Consider the following 21,859-nt stretch of genomic DNA (forward strand, 5'->3'; position numbering starts at 1 on the left):
GTTTGTCAGCTTTAGCCTTAAGTCACCTTTCTGTGGACCATCTGAATGGAGCTCGTGGGCCAGTGGTGCTCCGTGGGCCACAGTTTGAGAACCTCTGACCTAGTCCATGGGTCTCTGGAATGACTCCATGCACTGCACGGGGCATGCACCAGCCCTGGCCCCGGCCCTGGCCCCAGCCAAGATATTTTCTTCTTAACAAGTCTGAGGCTGATGGAAGAAAAGAATAATCTAAACAGGCTGAATGCTCCATCACTGAGGATTTCTGTTGCTTCTACTTAATATTTTAGAGACTTGAAAGCAGTGATGTTGGGCTTCATGATGAGAACCAGATGCGTCCATCTTCTCTTACCCTCTGTGCAGCCTCCTTATAAGCATGGCACAGGTTGGCTGCAGATTAGTGACTTCTGTCGGTCAACACTGGACCCTGTACACAGTTTACACTTAAAACAGCAGTCATGGGACCTTTTAGCCTGGCCATTATATTGTAAAACTATAGTTCACTATAGGATGTATACCAGAATAAAGGCATCCTTGTGACTACAGGCATAGGTGGACTACAGCTGAATCCCACTGTAGGGAGCAGGTTGAAAGACAACAAAAGCCAGAAATGCGTCTGAAGCAGTGTACGGGGCTGTGGCTGTGGGTCCAGATTTAACCAGTAAAGTCAAGTTACTCATCAGAAAGTGTTGCTATGTCCCCTGCACGCCTGCTGGCCTGGGACATGCCAGCACTTGTGCCTGTTCCCCACCCTGCTCTTTAGGACCATTGGAAAATAGAGCTGGAAGAGACCTCACCAGGTCCTCTAGTCCAGCCCCCGGCTCAAGGCAGCATCATCCTGGCCAAGCGTCCATCCAACCTGCTCTTGAAAACTTCCAGGGATGGAGAGTTCACGAGCTCTCTAGGGAGCCTGCTCCAAAGTTTCTCCTAACCAACCTCAATTTTCCCTGCTGCAGTTTGAGACCATTGCTCCTAGTCCTGTCCCTGGCAACCTCAGAGAAAAGCCCACCTGCATCCACTTTGTAATCACCCTTCAGGTATTTGAAGGCTGTTATCAAATCCTTGCTCAGTCTTCTCTCCTCCAGCCTTGGCCTGTCCTTTTGTTTTACGCTATGTCTACACAGCAGTCTGCAGGAGCAGCTGGGATGCTGGCTGGCCTCCTTCCATAGGGAATCGCCAGCAGCCTGAGCGTGCACCTCTGGCCCCCATACCCACATCCTTTCGAATCCTGCTGTGTCTTCGCTGCTCTCGTTCCCCATGCATCCCTGCATAGGTTCCCAGTGCCTCAGCTGTTTTGGCTTTTTAAAGGGCAGACATGCCCTTAGATTTTAAGGGTCTGTGGCAGGAATTGTCTTGCATTACCCACGTGTACAGTACCTTGCACAATGAGGGTCTTATTGCAAGTAGGGCATCTTGGCAGAAGTGACGGCTGTGGTACACCGTGATAGGAGCACTGCCAAGCTTGCAAAACCAAGCACTCTAAGCTAGGGAAGGCCTGAAAGAAAGCTGCCTGGGCAACCTGATTTTGCCTTCCTCACGTTTATGCATCATGATCATCTTTAATTACAGTGTAGCACATCTTTACTTCCACAGGACCTTGGCCTCAGTAAAGCACCAGATGAATGGTGCTCATTTAAAAGAAGCTGTTCATTAGCCTGTTTTATCCTTGCTCAATGGGTGGCCCTAGGACTTATGGTCTGCACACTATTGCAGTCCTGCTCTGAAGACAGCATGAGGGATTTCCTCCCAGGCATTTCTTTTTTTACACTGCCCCTCGCTACAGTCTCTGAGTCGTTCCAAGTTATTAGTTGGATGTATGTTCAGTTTAAGAGGAACTGCTGCTATGCCCATTTTACAGATTGGGAACTGAGGCCTGGGAAGATTGCGGGCATCAGTTAGCGATACCTCGGACCCAGTTCTTCAGAACCAGAGTGTTAGAAAGCGCTTCATATTGTTTGTGCACCATTCCTGCCGATTCAATAGAAACAAGTTACCAAGAGAGATTGTGGACTCTCCATCATTGGAGGTTTTTAAGGACCGGCTCAACAAAGCCCTGGCTGGGATGATGCAGCTGGGGCTGGTACTGCTTGGAGCAGGAGCTGAACTACATGTGACCTCCTGAGGTCCCTCCAACCCGCATTTTCTATGATTTTAAGTAAGAGTCGTCAGCACTCCTGCAAAGCAGACCCCTTGGGTCTCCAGTATGGCAGACAAGAAGTTAAGTGCCTGGCAAACTTCACACACCTACTTGAAACTGAGGGGAGGCGGGGGGCGGGGTGCTAGAGCTTTTCAAAGCCAAGAATTTTTGAGCGTAGGGAAAACAAGGCCTATACCTCTCGCCTCATCTTTAAAACAGTGGAGCCATTACAAAAGAAACCAGCCTGAGACAGACACCCAGTATGGGAAGTGGCAGCCCAAAGGGCAAAGCTTGGAAAACTTTCTAAGAGTAAATAGGGGCTGATAATGGGAAGCATGGGCGACTGATGCCTCCTGAGTCTGGGGGGGCACCAGATTGCTGACAGGGTGCTCCCCCCCCGGCACCCAATTGCCAAGCCAGCGGCAAAACTGGAAGTGTACTTCCACTGGGACTTCAAGTTTCGGGGTGCACAGCGGATCTCAGGGTGAGCACGTGCACCTGTATGCACCCCCTACGCATCACCAGTGATGGAAAGTGTCACGCACCCTTAACAGGTATCCCTGTCATCCCTCCCTACCACAGCCATGTCTGCCTCAGGCTTGCTTTACATTGAATATTGACCGAAAGCATTATTTGGGAGCTTTGTGTACATCCTTGGTGGGATTTAGAAGCAGGCTGAGGCACTGTCCTCTTCCCACCCTGCTGCGCTGCTCCTAGGAATTTGGCTTCCTACTACAGATCTTCAAGCTGCTTTGAACAGGTAAAGCCCAACCTCTGTTTTCAAAATTACTGCCACCACCACATTCATGACAAGGTGCTTCAAGGAGGCGTGAAGACATGCACTAAATGCTGCACTGAATATGGGCGGCAGCTTGTCAATGGAGCAGGTACTATGTTGGGCCAGGCAAGGTGACAGGTGTGGGCTGGACATTTAGAGGCTTGCTGGCGCTTTCAGCACACAGCTGCTTGGCAGTGGCACAGATTCAACAGCAAACGAGGAGATGGCTCTTGGTGGATCAGACATGGCAGAGCTACCTATGCCTCCAAAACTTGTCCTCCTTCCCTGCGGCTGTGCTGGGCTTGGGGGCATTGGCTTGTTCCTTCCTTTGTAAATAAGGAACTGCACCGCAACCTGGAAGCCTGTGTGTTCACCGTGATCTTTCCACACTAAAGGGACAGGAGAAACAAACCTATCATAGAAGCCACTTGCCTGGTTAGAGGTACAAAGTGAAGTCTCGGTGAGAATTTCACCAGGATCCCTGGAGCATTACCTTTGTTTTGAGACTGCCCCTTTCTCCCCCCCTCTCCATTTGAATGAAGGATGAAGTGACCCCCCTCCTCACCAGTACTCTCCCCTATGCAAGCTATTTCGCTTAAATGACAAAGTGCACATAGATTTATTGCTAAGGCTGGATTCATTATCTGACTGAAGCATGGCCAAGTGCAGTAATCTGGGCACACTGACAGTATGAATTAGGCCCCAGCCCAGGAAAGAGAAAGAGAGCATGAATAAGGCTATGCATCTAAAAGACAATTTGAGCTCTACTCCGCAAAGAAGGGGACAATTAAAGCAGAGAGGCTTTCCCTGTTCATCTCTACATTTCTCTCTCTTCCTTTTGAAGGACAGAAGTGGGTGTCAATATTTTTCTTCCCAGCATGTTTTTGTAGAGATGCTGATGTGGGGCAGTGAAAATCAGCATGTCTCCAAGAAAAACATAGTGTCCAGAGATCCACACAGTAGAAAGGACCCTTTAAGGCCACTGGGGTATGACTTCTTGTCGAAACTGGGCCACTTCTGGAGTGGTGTCTTCCCTACCGGGTTATGAACACCACCGAACTCGGCATCTTTAATAACAGTGTACAATAAATACTCAACGGAGCCTTAACACACACACAAAATTAACCAAATATGTTGCAAGCAGGTTATATGTCCCAAATAATGCCCCCAAGCCACTGGAAAGAGAGAGAGAGAAAGAGAGAGAGAAAGAGAAGAGAGACACAGGAAGGCAAAACAATTGTGTAAAAACCCCAGAAGAAAAGATGTATTTACTGAATGCTGCAGATGAAGCTTGGTAAGTTCTGTTCTCAGTCCCAGTGTCCACCGGGAGGTGAAACGTGCCCTCAGTGGCACAAGAGGTTGAGGTCTGTGGCCAGGCCTGCTTCATCAGAAGTGTAGCTTGAGTGAAGACAGAAGAAAGGTGTTACAACACAGGCACAAACAGCTGGGCAGCAATCACAGTGATGATACAGACACCCCCCCTCCCCCCCCGGGCTTGGTGTTTCCTGTAAGCCCCTCACCCACCTCTTTAAGGGGAAAAAACTGAGAATTTCCCATCCTGAGTCACTTCTCCTCTCCACTTCTCCCCAGGATTTCAGAACGTGTGGTTAAAACTATAGGGAACCAGGAAGTTACCTACCCACATCTTAAGGACAAAAGCCAGCACCCATTGATTCTCCTGGGATTAAAGCTTCTAGCAATGGGGCTGAGGGTGCTCTCAACCTCTTCCATGATCTGAGCCAGGGGCAAGCTAACGATCTGCGTGCAGCTGAGATATACTGTATCAGAGCAGCTTCCTTCAGCTACTTTTTGAACCAGCGTTTTGATAAGATAGACTCCAACTCTCGAGATGGCGTTGGGAGGTGGCATGTGAATGCAGTGGGTTGTGGTGACCGTGGGGCAGGGACAGTCCTGTGGTTCAAAGACAGGCTTGGAAGCCAGCTGAGTGTGTGTGACCCTGGGCAAGTCCCAGCCTTCCTGAGCCTCGCTTTCCTTCCCTTGCAAATGGAGATGGACTTGCCACCCCTTGCAAATGGAGATGGACTTTCCTCCCCTAGCAAATGGAGATGGACTTTCTTATCTTGTAGATGCACTGGTGGGTTCTACTCAGCATGTCAGAAGAGCGCTCTTAGTGGCCATGCAGATGCAACGCCTTATTAACTGTGACTCAGGAACCTGTTTAGACTGACTTGGGGTGCAAAATATAATACACCGAAGTGAGAGAACTAGCAACTTTGACAACACTGCTGAGCAGGAGCAGTACTGCGTGGCAGGGCACTCTAGTGTCTGCGTATGGGAAATGATTGTCTCTGTTTGCACAACGCCGACAAATAGAAGTCAGAGGAATTGCAAAGACCAAACTTTACTCACATACCACATGCTCCTTTCCCCCCATATTCAACCCTTCAAAATTGGGATTCACATCTTTAAGCAGGAAAGCTGATTTTTTTTTCTGGAATAGAAGCATGGAGGCTCTGTGCTGTAATGACTGCCACATTCTCTGAGTCAGCAAGGAGCAGGAGTGGAGTCCTTTTTTAATCCCTTCACAGCCACAGCCGAATTGACAGTTGCTTTTGGCTGATCAGTCAAAAGCTGCTGCTAATTCAGTAGCAGCTGTGAAAGGGTTAATGCTGTAGCTTTTGCCTGAAGCAGCCACTGAACTGGCTGAGGGTAAGCGAGCTGCTGCATGCTGTCAACTCTTGGGCATGACTCTAGAATCTGCACTACCTGCCTTCCAAAAACAAGGTGCATGTCTTATCTGGGGACACATGCTATGCAAAATATACAGTATCCAGGTTGGTTTTGATTAGGTCGGGGCTGGGTGTTGGGTTTATGGGATTATCATTCACCACCTGTGAGATGGGGACACCTAAGGCTGACTGTCATCTCCAGTGACGAACTTGCAGTCAAAATAAGAGAGAAAATAAGCAATCAGTTTTCTTAGGTGTGGATCCTAAACACCAGAAGGCCAACCATAACATGTTTAAATAAAGGGGAAATGAAACTAGAAGTGACTTTGAATAAGACCATTTGTGGTGGGTGGAAGTCCTGGAGTACACTTGGGTATATCCCAGAAGAGAACGAGTGGGAAAGGTGGGGAAAGTGCTCACAAGATACGGACAGCTTCTCATGCCAACTAAAAGCCACTGAACTGAAAACTGGAGAAGCCAAAGAGAGGCAAGTCCAAGAGCTTTGGAACAAATTTCCTATTGGTTTTTATACAATGTTCTGGTTTAGGTTAATGCCATTATAATCCATACCTAATTAGCTAATGAGCATTAGGACTGACTGTTGTAGAGTCATAAAGAAATAGGGCTGGAAGGGACCTGCACAGGTCATCTAGTCCAACCCCCTGCCCGAGACAGGATCAGCTCTAGCCAAGCCATCCCATACAACCACAATTTAAACTTGACATGACTACCCTCAACCCTGACACAACAGACGCCAAAGCAGGGGACAAGCAAAGCCCAGAAGCCTGGGAAATACCCAAAGCAGAACATAAGCACGATTACACCTAGATCATCCTGACCAAGGCTGTCCAACCTCTTCTTGGACACCTCCAGCGATGGAGAGTCCACAGCTTCCCGAGGCATCTACTCCACTGCCTCCCTAGTCTCACAGTGAAGAATTTTTTTCCGGATATCCAATCTGAATTTACTTTGCTGCAACTTCAGGCCACTGGTCCATGTCCTCCTCTCTGCACCAAGACAGAAAAGGTGCTCTCCCTCTTCTTGATGGCAGCCCTTTAGGTATTCGAAGACTGCTGTCATAACCCCTCTTAAGAGCCTTTTCTGCAAGCTGAACATGCCTGGTTCCTGCAGCCTCTCCTCATATGAGTTGTCTTCCAAGCCTTGATCATCTTTATTGCCTGCCTTTGGACCCTCTGTAATTTCTCTATGTCCTTTTTAAAATGTGGAGCCCAGGATTGCACGCAGTACTCCAGATGAGGCCTGACGGGTGCTGAGTAGAGGGACACTATCACCTGCCATGTCTTGCACCTCATGCTGCTATCGATGCAGCTCAACGCCATGTTTCCCTTTTGTATGACTGCATCACACTGCAGACTTGCATTGGACCTGGGGTCTACCAAGACTCCCAAGCCCTCTTCCATAATGCTGCCATCCAGCCAGGTGCCCCCCATTTTGTATCTGTGCTTTTGATTATTCCTTCCAAGGTGCAGGCCCTTGCATTTGTCCGCATTGGACTCCAGCCTGACTTCCCAATCTGTCAAGATCCTTCTGAGTTGTGCTCACATCCTCCAGCATATTCACCGTCCTTCCCAGTTTTGTGTCATTCAGAAACTTGCTCAAGATGTTTTCTATGCCAGCATCCAAATCATGAATAGACACGTTGGACCACACTGGGCCCAGGACAGACCCCTGTGAGACTTCACTAGAAAATTCCTACCATTCAGACCTGTTAATAATTACCCTTCGCTCATGGCCATTGAGCCAGTGATCAACCCACCCTGTAGTACAGGGGTGGGCAATTATTTTGGGCGGAGGGCCACTTACTGAGTTTCAGCAAGCCATCAAGGGCCGCATGACAGGCAGCCCGGGGCAGATAAATATTAATTTTCTAAATTTTTTAGAGGCCCCGTGGGCTGGATAGAATGGCCTAGTGGGCCGCATCCAGCCCGTGGGCTGCATTTTCCCACTCCTGCTATAGTACCTCTATCGAGCTCTTATTTCTCCAATCTGTTTAGGAGAAGGTTGTGCGGGATCTTGTCAAAAGCCTTGCTGAAGTCCAGATACATGACAGCCACAGCATTTCCTTTCGTCCACCCAAGTAGTTACTTTGTCCAAAGAAGATCAGGCTTGTTTGACACGATTTGTTTTTCATAAATCCATCTGCCGGTCCCCTTCCAGATGCTTGCCAATGGCCTTCTTAGGATGTGCTCCAATAACTTCCCAGGTACTGAGGTGAGGCTAGCAGTTCCCTGGGTCTTTCTTCTTGCCTTTTTAAAAGTAGGGTACTATGTGAGCCCTTCCCCTGTCCTCTGGTACCTGGCTTGTCTCCCACAACTTCATGAAGATCATTGCCAAGGGCTCCAAAATCTCCTCTATCAGTTCCTTCAAGACCCTGGGATGAGGCTTATCCGACCCTGCTGACTTAAATTCATTCAGGCCCAATAAAAGCTCTCTGACTGTCTCTTCTATTATCTCCTCCCTCCACTTGCCCCCTTCTTTATCCAGATAATCCCTATTAGGTGTCTGGCAGCAGCTAAATTTTTTGTGAAGACTGGGGCAAAGCAGTTGTTGAGGAGCCCTGCGTTTTTTGTATCTTGGGTTAGGAGTTCCCCCCAGCTTCTTAACAGAAGACCCACAGCTTCCTTGGTCCTCCTTTTCTGGCCAACGTACTTACAGACCCTCTTCTTGTCTTTAAACTCCTTTGCCAGGTGCAGCTCATTCTTTATCTTTGCTTTCCTAATTATGTGCCTGCAGGTTCTTGCTATTTCCTAGTATGCATCCTTGATGACCGCCCATTCTCCCATTGCTCGCATGCTTTCCTTTTGCATTTGAGGCATTTTAGAAACTCCTTGGGCAGCCACATAGGCCTCTTGCCATTCTCCTTGTGCCTTCATTGTGTTGGGGCAGTTTCTTGTTGGGCTTCCAATACTGTGCCACTTAGAAGCCCCCAGCCCTCCTAGGCACCTTTATCCCTCAATTTTTCCACCCATGACACCATGCCTATTGAGTCAAATGAAATCCACCTTTTTGAAATCTAGTATCCTAATTTGCCAACCTCCTGCTTTCCCTTGCTCGGGATCTGAAATTCTAGAGAATTGTGATTGCTTCCTCCCAAGTTACTCATCCCCTTCACATCCTCCACCAGTTCTTCCCTGTTGGTCAGGACAGGATCCAAGACAGATGATCCCCTGATCTCGCACTTGTATACATGCATCGGTTGTGCTTTGCATGCTGACCTCCTTGCTTTCTTTTTGTGCCACTTGTTGCAGTCCTGCAGCTCTCTGGCCCTTTCCCAGAGTCCTTCATTTCAACACCACTGTTTCAGCCACACATTCATGTCCAGGATATGGTCTCAGCCTGGATCACCACAGGAAGGATTGATGAGAACTTCACTTGTGCTCCAAGTGACTTAATCCTCCTGCCAAGAGCCTCAGAGTCACCTCTGATCTGGTCAGCATCATTCCTGGTAGTCTTGATGGTGCCTATGTGGACAAGCTGGAAGGGGCAGTGGGCCGAAGGATGGATGAGCTTTGGCAGACTCTCTGCGATGCCCTGAATTCAGGCTCCAGGCACGCAGCACACCTCCCAGGGCCCCAGATCTGGATGAAAAATTGGTGCTGCTGTCTCCCACAGATGGGAGTCACCAGCCATGAACAATCTTCTCTTTCTTCTTGGTGCAGTGGACCCACAGCCCGTGTCCTTGGGACCTTGCACTTCTTGCTGTCTATGCTGCTGGCTCCTTTGGCTCATGTCGCAGATGTCCTCTTCTCTACGGTTTCCTCAGCGGTTCCACCGCAGAGTGCTTGAAAGTAGTTGCTGACATCAGTATGCTCTTCTTCAACTCTGGGGACCCTCCTTCTTTGAGGGGTCACATATTGCCACTTCTCCTCATTGCCCTTTGGCCTCTCTAGTACCAACCTCTCAAAACTCTCATCTAAGTAATCTTCCTGGTCCCAGATGCAATGCAGCATGGACACTTGTGCTTCCAATCTGCAAACTTTCTCCTCCAGGATGGATACCAGCTTAAACTTGGTGCAGATGAAGTGCTCATGACCCTCCTGGCACATGCCACACAGGTCACAACAGCTGACCCAGACTCCATTTATGCCTCCCTTTCTCCTTGAAGCATATCTATGTTGTAAGGATAAAAAAAGAGAGGGGGGCAAGGGAAGAAAAAGACACACTACTAGAACTGGCACCAGGACCCCTGCCCACGCTCCCACACACTCATGCATGCACATAGTCTCCTGCTCCCTGGCTCCCTCCTGGGGTAAACTCCTTCTCTGTTCACTAGTGGCTGCCTTTTTATAAGGCTGCCTATCCTACCTCCACCTCTCAGTGACCTAAACCAGCTCCACCCAGAGCAAGCCCTGTCACTCAGTCATTCCAGAAGGAGGAAGAAAAGAATGAAAAGAACAGGAAGAACAGAACCAAAAAAAACATGAAAGAAAGAACAGAAGAGCTATCACACGCCAGAGGGGGAAAAAACCCTAGACACACACCCGGCACTAGGCAAGCACCCTAGCGGCAATCCACTACCCCAAGTCACTAGCAGAGAAAAGCCTCTTCAAGGCAGTCCCACACCTGAGCTGCTGATCTCAGAGTCACTTCTCTCTGCTTATTACCCCGCTCAGTGTCGCTGACCTATGTCCAGCTCATGCTCCAGCACGGTGAGAAAAGTACGGCAGGTAAATATGTGCAGGGCATAGGCACTGAGTACGTGGGGGCCTGAGGACCCTGGCGCCCCTTGGGAAGAGGGTAGGGTGACCACCTGTCTTTAACTGGGCGGGACTGTCCTGAAATGGGAACATCAAGTCCTGGTCCCAGGCTGCATGACTCTGGGACAGCATTTGTCCCAGATCCCCAGTATCGTGGAAAGCGGGTTTCCCTGTGCAGGCTGGCAGTGTTCCCGCCTGCAAGAAGCTGCGGGGAGCGGGATGCAGGGGCACCATGTGCACGCGTGCATTTGCACACATGCATATGGCCAGGAATACAGCCCCAAGCAGCAGTGGAGAACAGCTCCCCCAGCTGCCTGTAGGTAAGTCGGTGGCAGAGAGGGGCAAATTGAGACCCCTACAGTGAGGGAGGGAGTGGGGCAGGGGCTTGCCCAGCCAGGCGAGTGCAATGGAGCCGTGGGTGGCTTCTCAAGGGTGCGGGGGGGGCCTGGCTTCCTGCCACTGTGTGAACTCCTGGGGAGGGGGGACACGAGCTGGGCCCCCTCGAGTTGTGCATGAGGAGGGGGCGGGCTACGCACTACTGGCTCAGGGCTCCCCACCATGCTGTCCTCCACCCGGGAGCCCACACTGGCTGCACTGCCATGGCAAGGTGCCCTGTGCCTGCCCAGAAGCAACAAGGGTGGCAGCACAGAGTTGTGCCCCCATGGCAGTGCAGCCAGTGTGGGCTCCCGGGTGGAGGACAGCATGGTGGGGAGCCCTGAGCCAGTAGCAGGCAGCCTGCATCCACCACTGCCCTCCACGGGCTCCATTTGCCTCTGCTCTTCCCATGCCACCAGTGTTATCCCCTCACCCCTCCACAAAAAAATCAGCTGGCACCTCTGGTGCAGGGTTATATTATTTTGACTGGATCTGCAGACTTTCAGTGCTATCTGCAGTAAAGAGCCATTGCATTTGGAAACCTTTGCAAAATTCCTGCATCTCTTCGCTTTCACCATGATGCGTTCCCAAAAAGGTGATCTGTACACCGAGCACCCCCACAAGGCTGGAGCTCTTTCAGAAGGCATGCTTAAGTCCCCAGCGAGGATTGACACCCCTGTCCATGAAGAAGAAAGGATACCAAGCTCATGCCCAGGAAGTGCACCAGAGAGGCGACGGAGGACGACACTGCTATAGACGCCACCAGTCTTCCAGGGCACACCAGGCTAGGGGCGTTTTACCAGGACGGGGGAATCAGCCAGCGGGCACAACGACTATCCCTGCTGGCAAAACATTCATCATCTCACCTAGAAACCTGGGAGTTTCCCAGTCAGGCTTGTGGTAAAGAGAGATGTCAAAGCTGACGCCCTCTCGGTCCAGAGCCTGTAGCTCCTCGTGAGGGCCTCTGGGTAATTCAGGAATACTGCAACAACCTGTTTTTCCATGCAAAAGATGCAGTGATTCTGGTTATCATGGTCAGGGTGCATTAATACCCAAGGGCTAAGAAGTCACAAGATCCCTTTGTTGCCAGACTGAACTTCTCCCGTGGTTGAGAGTGTTTTCACCTCCAAGATACTGGATGCATTACCTGGACTACTGGAGAGCATTTTTCCTAAACCCATGTGGATGACATCCCTGTCCCAGTGCTGATGTATTAACAGTCCAAACGGTCTGATCTGAGAAGTCTAGGGGTTGTTCCTGTGGCCATATATGCTCTTTTGTCCCAGCTCTCTGACCTGCTGAGAATCCTTCCTTTAGGCTTGCACAGCACGCGGATTGCAGACGCATCCTGCAACAGCAGCGTCTTACAGTCCTTCAAAAGACAGCAAGTCACAGGTGTTGCCAACAGAGCTGAAATGATTTATTATAGCTCCTCGCCTAGTTCTTGCAACTATCTGTTCCGTTTGCCTTAGCTGATCTCCTAAGCTGCTAATGGAAAAGAAAAGCTTTGACTTTGCCACGTCTTGCAGGGTCCCCAGGAATGCTAACTGCTGAGACTGGACAATGAATTTGAGCTGAATCCTAATTACAGCATTTCACAGAGGGGAAACGAGGTCTGGACTGGATGCCAAGAACTCTTCCTGATTGAGCAGAGTCTTCTACATGCAAGGGAACATGGGCTCTGGTCCACACTGACAACGTGTGCAAAGCCTGTGTCTGAACTGGAAGCGTGACAGCGTGGTTTATCCTTATTCACAAAAGCACACAACCAAACTTGATTAAAGATGTAAAGAAGAAATAAAGAATGCAGTAGGCGCATGTCTTCTCCAGTGACTGATATTGCTTTAAGAGTGATGGAAAGTCTGTGATAATCTTATCTTTGGTACTTATAGGGACCCCCCATGACTGTTGTGTCTGAGTGCCTCACAGTCTTGAATGGCGTGATCCTCCCAATGCCCTGTGAAGCAGGGCAGTCCTATCGTGCCCATTTTACAGATGGGGACCGGAGGCCCAGAAAAACCAAGAGATTTTTTCAAATCAGTTTATGAAGTTCAGTTTATTAAGCTTGTTTAAATCAGACAGGAAGGTAGAGGCAGAGATGGGAACAAAACCTGGAGCTCTAGTGCCATGCTAAGACTGGAAGGTAAGTGCGATTTACACGTGGGAAAGGCAGAACGATCTCTGCTGGATGAGGGGAAAATGTCTTGCTGGAGCACACAGAAATGGGGAACTGAGGAGGTGAAGGGCCACAAGCTACCATGACAACTCTCCACACCATCCACTCCACACAGAGAAACCTAATTTCCTGGGGTGGTTTTAACTATATCCTTTCTGAGGGCACCCAAGTAATGCATGACATGCACTATTCTCTTCTGCATTATTAATAGGTACAGTTAAGGCAGAAACCACTTGCACTGTAGAAAAATGAATGCCCTACTTAGAGGAAAATAAAAAGCCCATTTTAATGATGGAGTTAAAACCAAAAAAACCCAACATCACAGAAAGACCGAACCCCTAGAAGGGAACATGCAGGAGGGAACATCAAGGGATCCTGTAACTCTGAAAAGAGTCTGATGTGCCTCCTTTAAAGCAAACTGCACGTCTTTTAATAATTAGCCTGCCACATCTCTTTGCAGTGCAGAGACTCTAGGTGCGTGTTCTTTGTGTATCTGGAAGCAAAACTGCTTGACGGCTGGACCAAGTGCAAGCGCTGTCAAGCCAATGTTTGAAATGCTGACATCCTGCACTGCTCTTTCAACCAGCCCTGTCTCTCTCTCCTGCAAGCAGATGTTGGAAAGATATGAAACAACGCAACACAACAAGGAGTGAGCATAAGGTAAAAACATCTGGAGACGCAATGGAAAGAGATACTTATTTACCTGCCTGATGTAACGGGTGGTTTGAAGTAGTTTAAGTTTGCAGACAAGACAAGGGCTGGTTGTTAAGTACCTCCTGGAAAGTTTCAGTTCAAAAGAAGTCAGCGGAATAAGAAGATGATTTTTTAAAAATACTTTTCACTTGAAAATTGTCCGCTACTGTGATTATAAGGCTGAGAGGGAATGAGAGAGAGGAAGAGGGGCTTTGTTGCTGGTTATACTTTGCTTTGGCTTTCCAATCTGGTGGAAGAGACAGGACTGTGAGGGTTGCAAACTCCAGGCCTCTCCAAAACATCTCTTCGGGTTTTATGAAGTCCTTCTGGCCCTAGAAGCCAGGAGGTGCGTGGTGCAAAGCACAGCGTGGGGTTTGGATGCATGGTTCGCGCTGATTTTAATGACTGATGAAGGGTGTTTGTGCCCGACAGCTTGCAAAGATGAATTTTTTCCAACTATTAGAGTTGGTATAATTAAAGATATCACATCTACCCAAAGAACCTTGTCTGTGTGTCTGTGTCCCTGGACCAACCTGGCTACAACCTAACCTATACCACTGATTTTAATGGGACTTCAGAGGCTAAGCCCACAAGCGTGGCTTATGAAAACTGAGTGGGGTCTGTGCTGACTGTTGGGCATTTCAAGCAGGGGAGCAGAAAGGAGATCCCCTTCTCTGCCAGTCCAAGCTTCAGGTCTGCAGTCATTTTAGGTCTTGTAGTAACGACGCTGAGTCCTCTCCAGACAGCCCTGAAGGAAGAAGTTGGTACCCGCTCTTTACAAACCTCCTTTGTGGAGTTATTAGCATCACTATTTTACTGCTGTGTAAATGGTTTAGAATAGATTGTAAAGCCCAATTAAATTGCAAACAATTTGATGAGATTGTCTGATGGTCTGATGAGATAATGAATATTGCTGATTCCTAAAGCAATCTCATCACTCAGGAGAATGCCAAGGAGTAGGACCAACGTGGACTGCGACTTCATAGTATTTGTCTGTTCCATCTCACTTCGCTTCGCTTTGCTTTGCTGGGAATTACCAGGGGGAAAAGGTGCCCAGCAAACAAGGCTGTGTTTCTTATTCATGCATAAAGCGGGCACGGCACGGGCAGAAGCAATGCAAATGCCCTCCACTGGCAAGGCCCCTCGGCTTCCGCCTGGAAGGCAGGGAGGAGGCTAGTTTGGCCTCGTGGCCAAAACTGTCAATGGGGCCAAACAGTTGCTGGGTTTGGTGGCTGATGTCTGCCCACTAGAAACCAGACTGAGACATGCTTCCTCATTAACCCCGAGGGGCCAGTCCACCAATGTACTGAAGTGTCTTCTGAGCACAGCTGGCAGAGCAGACCTGAAAAGTTTTCTCCCCTGAGCCTGACAGTCTCTTTTTCAACAACCTGTTTCTGCATTTCATCGAATGCAGCTTTCCCCCCGTTAAACACAGCCCCAAACCACACTCCAAGGGGTCACTGAGCCTTTCTCTTGGGCCAAGTTCACCCTGTCCCATACCAGGTCTCCACTTTTCTTATGCTATGCATTCATACGCTTAACACAGATGAGGAAACCACATTCTCCTCCCATTAGCTGCATGCGGAGGTGAACTCGGTTGAATCAAAGTTTTGAAGCAATCGTTAGGCAAGGCTCTTTGGATCAATCTGATATCTTTTCTTAGACCAACTCAAATAGCTGGGAAAAATTCTTCTTAGCAAGCTTTCGGGTTTAAATACCCTTTGTCAGGCAGAGGAAGCATCTGTGGTGGGTGTGCGCTCTTCCTGGAAGTGATCGCTTAGGAGTTGTGCCTATAACCTGGACAGAACCGCAAGCTGCGACTCCGACGTCTGGACGCGCGTGGTATCGCTACACCCTTCTGGGCGACAATGGCCCAAACGCACGTTTCTAAATGAGCTTGTTTTTAAAATTCCAGCTTTGAAAACTGCCAGTGCTAGCTGATGAGAAGTGTGTTTGATGGATGCGCATGGACTCTGACAGCTTGTTCCTTTCTGCGGTTTGATTATTTCCAGCCTGCTCTGTGACAAAAACTGATTCAATCTGAGTGAAAGCTCCTTGTATTGATACAGACGGATGGCTTTAACACAGCCATTGAACCACTGTATTACTTCCACTCAATTCCCTTTACCGCAGCCAAGAACACTACCTGCTCTGTCCAAGATCTACATTGACAGAATATTTTATAAAGCTCCTTTTGTACCACTTGTCTCTTTAAAATCCTTCCCCACCCCCTTTCATTTCAGTTTTGCTATGAAGTGACTGCTAACAAAGTTTCATAGCTGTTAGGGCCTGGAAGGGACCTTACAGATCATCGGGTTTAGTCCCCACTGCATTTGGGCAGGAAAGACTGCTGGGGCCAGATGACCCCAGCAAGGTGGACATCAAAGGCCAGATTCAGGAACATGCCAAGACTCCTGGCTTTGGTGCCAGTGACTCGGCCTCCAAAGAGGGCAATGAGATTCAAAGGCCTTGTACAGATATTCAGTTCTCCTGGGAGATTTGCTGTTTTCCCAGAAGGAGCCACGAGTGCATACATGTTCAGGCTTTTCTTCCGGAGTAAAAATGGCCTCTCCAGGAGAAAAATAACCTGGGCACAACCAGGGTTAAATAATTTCCAGAAAAGTTTCTCCTGGGAGAGTGAATATCTGTACATGCTGACAATGCTGGGTGGCCACGGGTTGTCTGGGTTAGCCAGTTAGGGCTGCCTTATGTCGTTTGCTGCCAGGAGAGCTAAGGGAGCCTGCAGAGCGTACTGAGATGTGTGCACAGACTCCCCACCCCGCTGTACAGTGTCAGCACTGCAAGCCCTTCGGTCTTCAGGACCTCAGTATTCAAATGACTGTACGTGGGGCTCTGGGTAAGGTTTTCTACCACAAGTACAAACCTGGAAGAATTCTCCCAGGTTACTTGAATGTGTGGATGCAGCCACAATCTGATAATGCTGCCACCTTCTCCCATGCTAGTCACCCTGACTAAGAGAAACTCCATGTTGTAGGGCACAGGACTAGGAGCAATGGCCTCCATCAGCTGCCAAGGAAATTTAAATTGGAGATTAGGAGGAACTTTCTGACTATGAGGGCAATCAAGGACTGAAACAGGCTGCCTACAGAGGTTGCGGACTCTCCATCCCTGGAAACTTTCAGGAGCAGGTTGGACAGACACTTGGTTGGGATGGTGTAGTCAGGGACGATCCTGTCTGGAGCAGGGGGGTGGGTTAGATGTGACCCCACAAAGTCTCTTTCCACACTACACTCCTATTATCTCACAAATACAAAGCAGGAATAAAAGTGGCATTAGCTACATAAAATGAAAATAAGAACAGCCTCAGTTGTAGTAGGTAGGGCAAAAATATGAAGAATATAGTTATTCCTATTTCAGTGATGGAATCATACCGAAGTTGGGCTGGAAGGGGATTATCTAGATGTCATCTAGTCCAACCCTCTGCCTGAGGTAGGACCATCCCTAGTCAAATGAACCTATACAAATTCATTGTCTAAACTCTTTGTACAACTATCATCAGCCCTGACGTAACACAAGACATAACAGTGTCACCTGCCACAGGTAAAGCAGGGGGACCGTGGTGGCTACTGTCTGCGTTAACACTCAAGAGATCGCAGGTTGAGGGCCGTGCCCCCTCTACACAGGAAGGCAAAGCCCCCTAAGTCCGTACCAATCTGACCATGGGGTAATATTCTTTCCTGACCCCAAATACAGTGATCAGTCTGACCCAGAGTGGAGGGGCAATGCCCTTCAGCCAGGAGCGTTAAGTCCCAATGGGAGCATCAGCGCACCCCAATTAAAATCCCCAGCTTTGGCTGCAGCCAACACCCAATGCCTCTGAACAATGCTTAAAAATACCTTGACCCGTGTAGCAGAAAAGTGGGGAGAGGGCAACTGGCAAAGCCCAGAAGCATGTCATAAAGACAGGTTAATTTAATAATGAATGATTATGCGGATTGTAACAGTCTCTGCTGATGCATCCTATCCTGGCCACAGTTGGAGACAAGATATTGGTTTAGATAGACTGCTGAACTGATGTAATATTGCAGTTCCCAAGAGATATTCTCAGGGCAGAGGGGACACACAAACAATCAACTCAAAGCAGGAGTCTCTCGACCTTTCCAGCCCTGCTTATCTAGCGCCGAGGTGCCGATAACCCAGCATCCTCAAGCACAGAGATACCAATCACAGCCCTTCTTGGTAAACTGGAAAAATAGCAGCAATATGGCTACATCCTTTGACATCTCAAGCACCAGCGCAGGCAGCCTGCCCCAAAGGGACAAACTTCAATGGTAGCTCCTGGGGATTGGCACACAGCAGAGAAAAACACCTTTGGCTACTGCACTGAGCGGGGAGCCAGAACCCCTGCCATTTGTTAAAGCAACTTTTGTGAATTAAGACTTGATTATCCCAGTTGTGCCACTGCATTCCTGACCCTCTAATAGCCGACTCTTTCTCTCTATTGAGTCCCCAATTAACGTAGGCAGTTTGAAGGTTTCTGGACCTCCACCTGTCTGCTGAGTTTCTAGGCCTCTATAAGAAGCCTTCCTATAAGCAAGGCATGCACGTGGTCTCTATACAAAGCAGGGGCAGTGCTCGGAGCCATGAAATGTGAAGAAAAGGGTTTTATAGGCACTGGGACAAAATTCCCAGCAGTGACCTAGGTGCCCATGGCCCTTTTTCAGAAGCGACCTGGACATGGAAAAGACTTTGTCTAACTAGGTAGATCTACACCTCCTCCGTGGAGATCCTGGGACTGCTGCCAAGAACCTACCTCCACCCACTTCTACTCCACGCATAGGAAAATGGTGCGTGGTCACTTGTTAGGGAGTGCTCCAAGTGACGCTCCATTTGAAGCATGCCCCCGAGAGCGGTACTGGGTATGCTGCGGTAGGAGCAAGTGACTGGTGTTTATTCCTCAACAAAGGTCTCAGGGTCATGCAGGAGGAGATACAAGTGCACTCACTGAAAGTCCATGGGATTTAGATGCTTACGTTGCTTTAGCAAACAGGACTTAGGGAATTGGTGCTGAGGTCAAAGTGAATTCTGTCTGACAAGCCCCTGCTCCTCTGTGCGCTTCCTATCAAATACTAGGCTCTTTCTTCTCTTCTGAATGAAGCATTAGGAATAGGTGAGGAATCGCTGACTGGCACATTGAAAGATAGTTTCATTCACACTAGCACTGCCATGTGTTTACTATACTGCAAGTATTTCAGAAATAAATGAGCTCTTCCTGTTTCATTAGCAATTCATGCTTCCTGGAAAATACCCATGAAAAAGAGTTCCTAGGTATATTAATGCAACGACAGAAATCCCTCGGGTTCACTAGGACACCTACGGATGCCCAAGTTTGTGAGTACTTTCTCCCATGTGGCTGTCTGCCTTTGTCAAAATACATCCGCTTTTAAATTCCTGCTCCTTGACACAGCTTCTCTCTTTAGTCTGTTCTTTGTTTCCTTCTCTTTACATATTCCAGTAACTGAGTCTCCTTTCCACTGGGTTTTATTAATTGCATAGCACACGTGGGGATGATCAGCCCAGGCTGAGTTCCAAGTGCTTGGTTAACTGGCTTGAAGTATGCGGCAGCCTTTCCAAAACCCACAAGCGGGACAGAAGGTTTTAGTTATTAGCTCCAGCCACAACTTCCTGTGACTGAATGAATTGAAAAGGTAAGTCTTCTTCTTCGGTAAAAAGTCCTCTTTGTCCCACGTCTCTGCCAGGGCCGTTGCTCCCTTGAATGAATACGGCTCTGAAAGGCTGGCATCCATCTCAACCTCGGACAGTCATTTTTCCTCCCAGGGGTGACTGTGCTGGGAAGATGGACAGAACTTCCCCAGACCTGGAGTCTGACTCTGCTGAAAGCCGCCCTTATGTTTTAGCCCTTTGGCTACTGCAGGGGAGGGCACCTCATCTGGATGCAGGCTTTGGCCTTCCAGTGGTACAAGAGGAGGTGGTGCTCTCCCTTACCTTGGGGGTCTTCAAGAGGAGGTTGGATAGATATCTGGCTGGGGTATTATGATACCAGCATTCGTTCCTGGCCAGGGCAAGGGGTCGGACTTGATCATGTGTTCAGGTCCCTTCCAACCCTGGAAACTATGAAACTATAAGAGCGGGGATGTGCATGTACTTGGGTGCTTCTGCATCCCATCTAGGCTGCTGTGCAGAAGGTCGCTTCCTCAACACCCGTTTTCCTGGGGTTCCTTATCGTATCGTATCATAGACACATTTGCATTCTCTCCTGGTCTCGCCGGCTCCTTCAGCATCTCTCAGACGCTCTGCCTCATCTTTCTATTTTTGCCCAGCAGCAGACCCTTCAACATTGACAGACACGTCTGCTAATTTGATCATTTTTGTATGCAATTCTGCTGCTCAGTATAAACTGAGATCATGCCAGTCGGCTCCAGGATCCTATGCAATTAAATTCTGGCTCTGTGCACCATGCCTTTAAACTTATCTCTTCAATCTGCCTGCTGTCTAATGCCTGACCTGGCACGAGTAACAACCCGTAAAACATATCAGGCTTGGTGTCATCTTCCCAGAGGTCACCGCACCACTGAACCTCTACCAAATTCCCCTGTCGCCACTCCTCGTGAGCATTTAGGAAACTATGTCAACAGTATAGTTGCTGCTACAGTTGTTTAGAGCTGGCTTAACATTTTCAGATGGAATAATTCTCCAGCAGAAAATGTCCACTAAGTTGAAATCAAAGCTCTCCATCTGGATATACTGATTTCAGCAAAAGTTTGTTTGGGGGAGAAAAAGAGCCTGGAACAAAAAGTGTGTTGACCTTTCGAAGGCATAATACTCTCTCCAATTTTTCATTCAGCAATTATTTCATTTTCTGCTGTAATTTAAAAGAGAAAATATAATCATGACTATTCTTGTAAAATGGTTTTGTGTCTACCTCAAGAAACGGATGCAACCGAGCCCAATGGTGCTACAACCACATCTGGTTTCACGGTAAAGCGCCTTGCCCTCAAAGCAGAGAAGAGAGTTCAGAGGAAGGAAGAGAGGAATCCCAGCCTGTTGTCTACTCTCCCCTGAGGAAGGACCTGCAACTTCTGCAGATGGATCTATGGCTCAAGAACTGGACTCTTAAGTCAGCGCAAGACCCATCATGAGCCGAGGCAGAAATCATCCTTGAATTGCTGAGAGATTGCTAATTATAACAACTGTTCCACGTCATGGAAATGCAGCACCCAGAGGAACCTGCAACTACTTTCTTCATTGAAAACCTTGCTTTTGGGGCACATCTGACATCTTTTGGCTTTGTCTCGATTTGGAACGAAACCAGGTTTTGACATGTCTGAATGTCCTGCGGAAGAGAAATGCACTCTGGACAAGCTTTGCAACTGTTGGCTCCTGTTAACCTCCAACCAGAAACCCAACTTCTCCAAAATTTGGGGGCCAGTTACACCTGAAGTAGACAAACACATCACCCCATCACCAGGGGCCTCCTAAGCAAATGTTTTGCACCCCTTTGTCATGTAGAGAATTGGACTCCTGCTGGCCTAGCTTTGTTGTTTCCAGCCAGCATTTTCCACTTCCAAGTCCAGTTCTCTTTGGACTTCAGGCCCCTGCATCCCAACTCACATCTAAACTAAGGTCACTGTCAACCTTCTCCCCCATGTAGTTTCCCATGCCCCTGCTTGACCATAACCTACCCAGGAATGGGGGCTGCTCCTGGGACACCTTCTCCTTGCTCTGCTTGGATTGTTGCTTCTTCTACTTGAGTATGAGTTCAGAAAGTCAACTCCTCCAGCCATTTAAGAGATCCATCAATATTACTGCAAACTTTCAGACCATTTGCTCCATCTGGTGGACCATATAGAGGGCACATATATGGAGCATATATAGAGTCAGTATATGCTGGGCTGGCTGATCTCCTTCGCTACACGGGCACAATGGGGAGTATGTAAGGCCCATTTTATGTCTGGTTTTCTTGAAGGCTCCCTAGCCTGTCTGCGGTCAGTTCAGGTTTGCCCATGCCTTACATGGGAGTTTATGACCAGGAGGGTGAGGATGGTAGTTGTATGTCATTGTGTAGTGGGGTGTGGTTGTTATCCCATTGCTCTTCCCACCTCTTCTGGAGCTATGATGACAGCACGGTGTCTCCTGCTTCCTCTATGATTTCATATATTTCATGGACATCAGGGCTGGAAGGGACCTCAGGAGATCATCGAGTCCAGCCCCCTGGCCAAAGGGCAGGAAGTCAGCTGGGATCAGAGGATCCCAGCAAGATAAGCATCCAATTTACTCTTGAAGGTGTTCAATGTAGGTGCTTGAACCACCTCC

The 21,859-nt window shown here is 48.6% G+C and overlaps 1 protein-coding gene across 2 annotated transcripts in view; it reads right to left on the reverse strand.

The window, feature by feature from the left end:
* FAM168A (family with sequence similarity 168 member A) overlaps nucleotides 1–21,859 on the reverse strand; it is a 257,430-nt gene that overhangs the window by 40,011 nt on the left and 195,560 nt on the right. Inside the window, exon 4 of one of the 2 annotated variants that reach the window (XM_019530532.1) lies at nucleotides 4,185–4,310. The exons of the other annotated variant lie outside the window; for it this stretch is intronic. Coding sequence (XP_019386077.1) covers nucleotides 4,185–4,310 — 126 coding nt within the window. The remainder of the gene's footprint in view (nucleotides 1–4,184; nucleotides 4,311–21,859) is intronic. 2 annotated transcript variants of the gene reach the window in all.

The sequence above is a fragment of the Crocodylus porosus genome, unplaced genomic scaffold (genome assembly GCF_001723895.1).
Source record: "Crocodylus porosus isolate Cpor-Errol unplaced genomic scaffold, CroPor_comp1, whole genome shotgun sequence".
Classification (NCBI taxonomy): Eukaryota; Metazoa; Chordata; order Crocodylia; family Crocodylidae; genus Crocodylus; species Crocodylus porosus.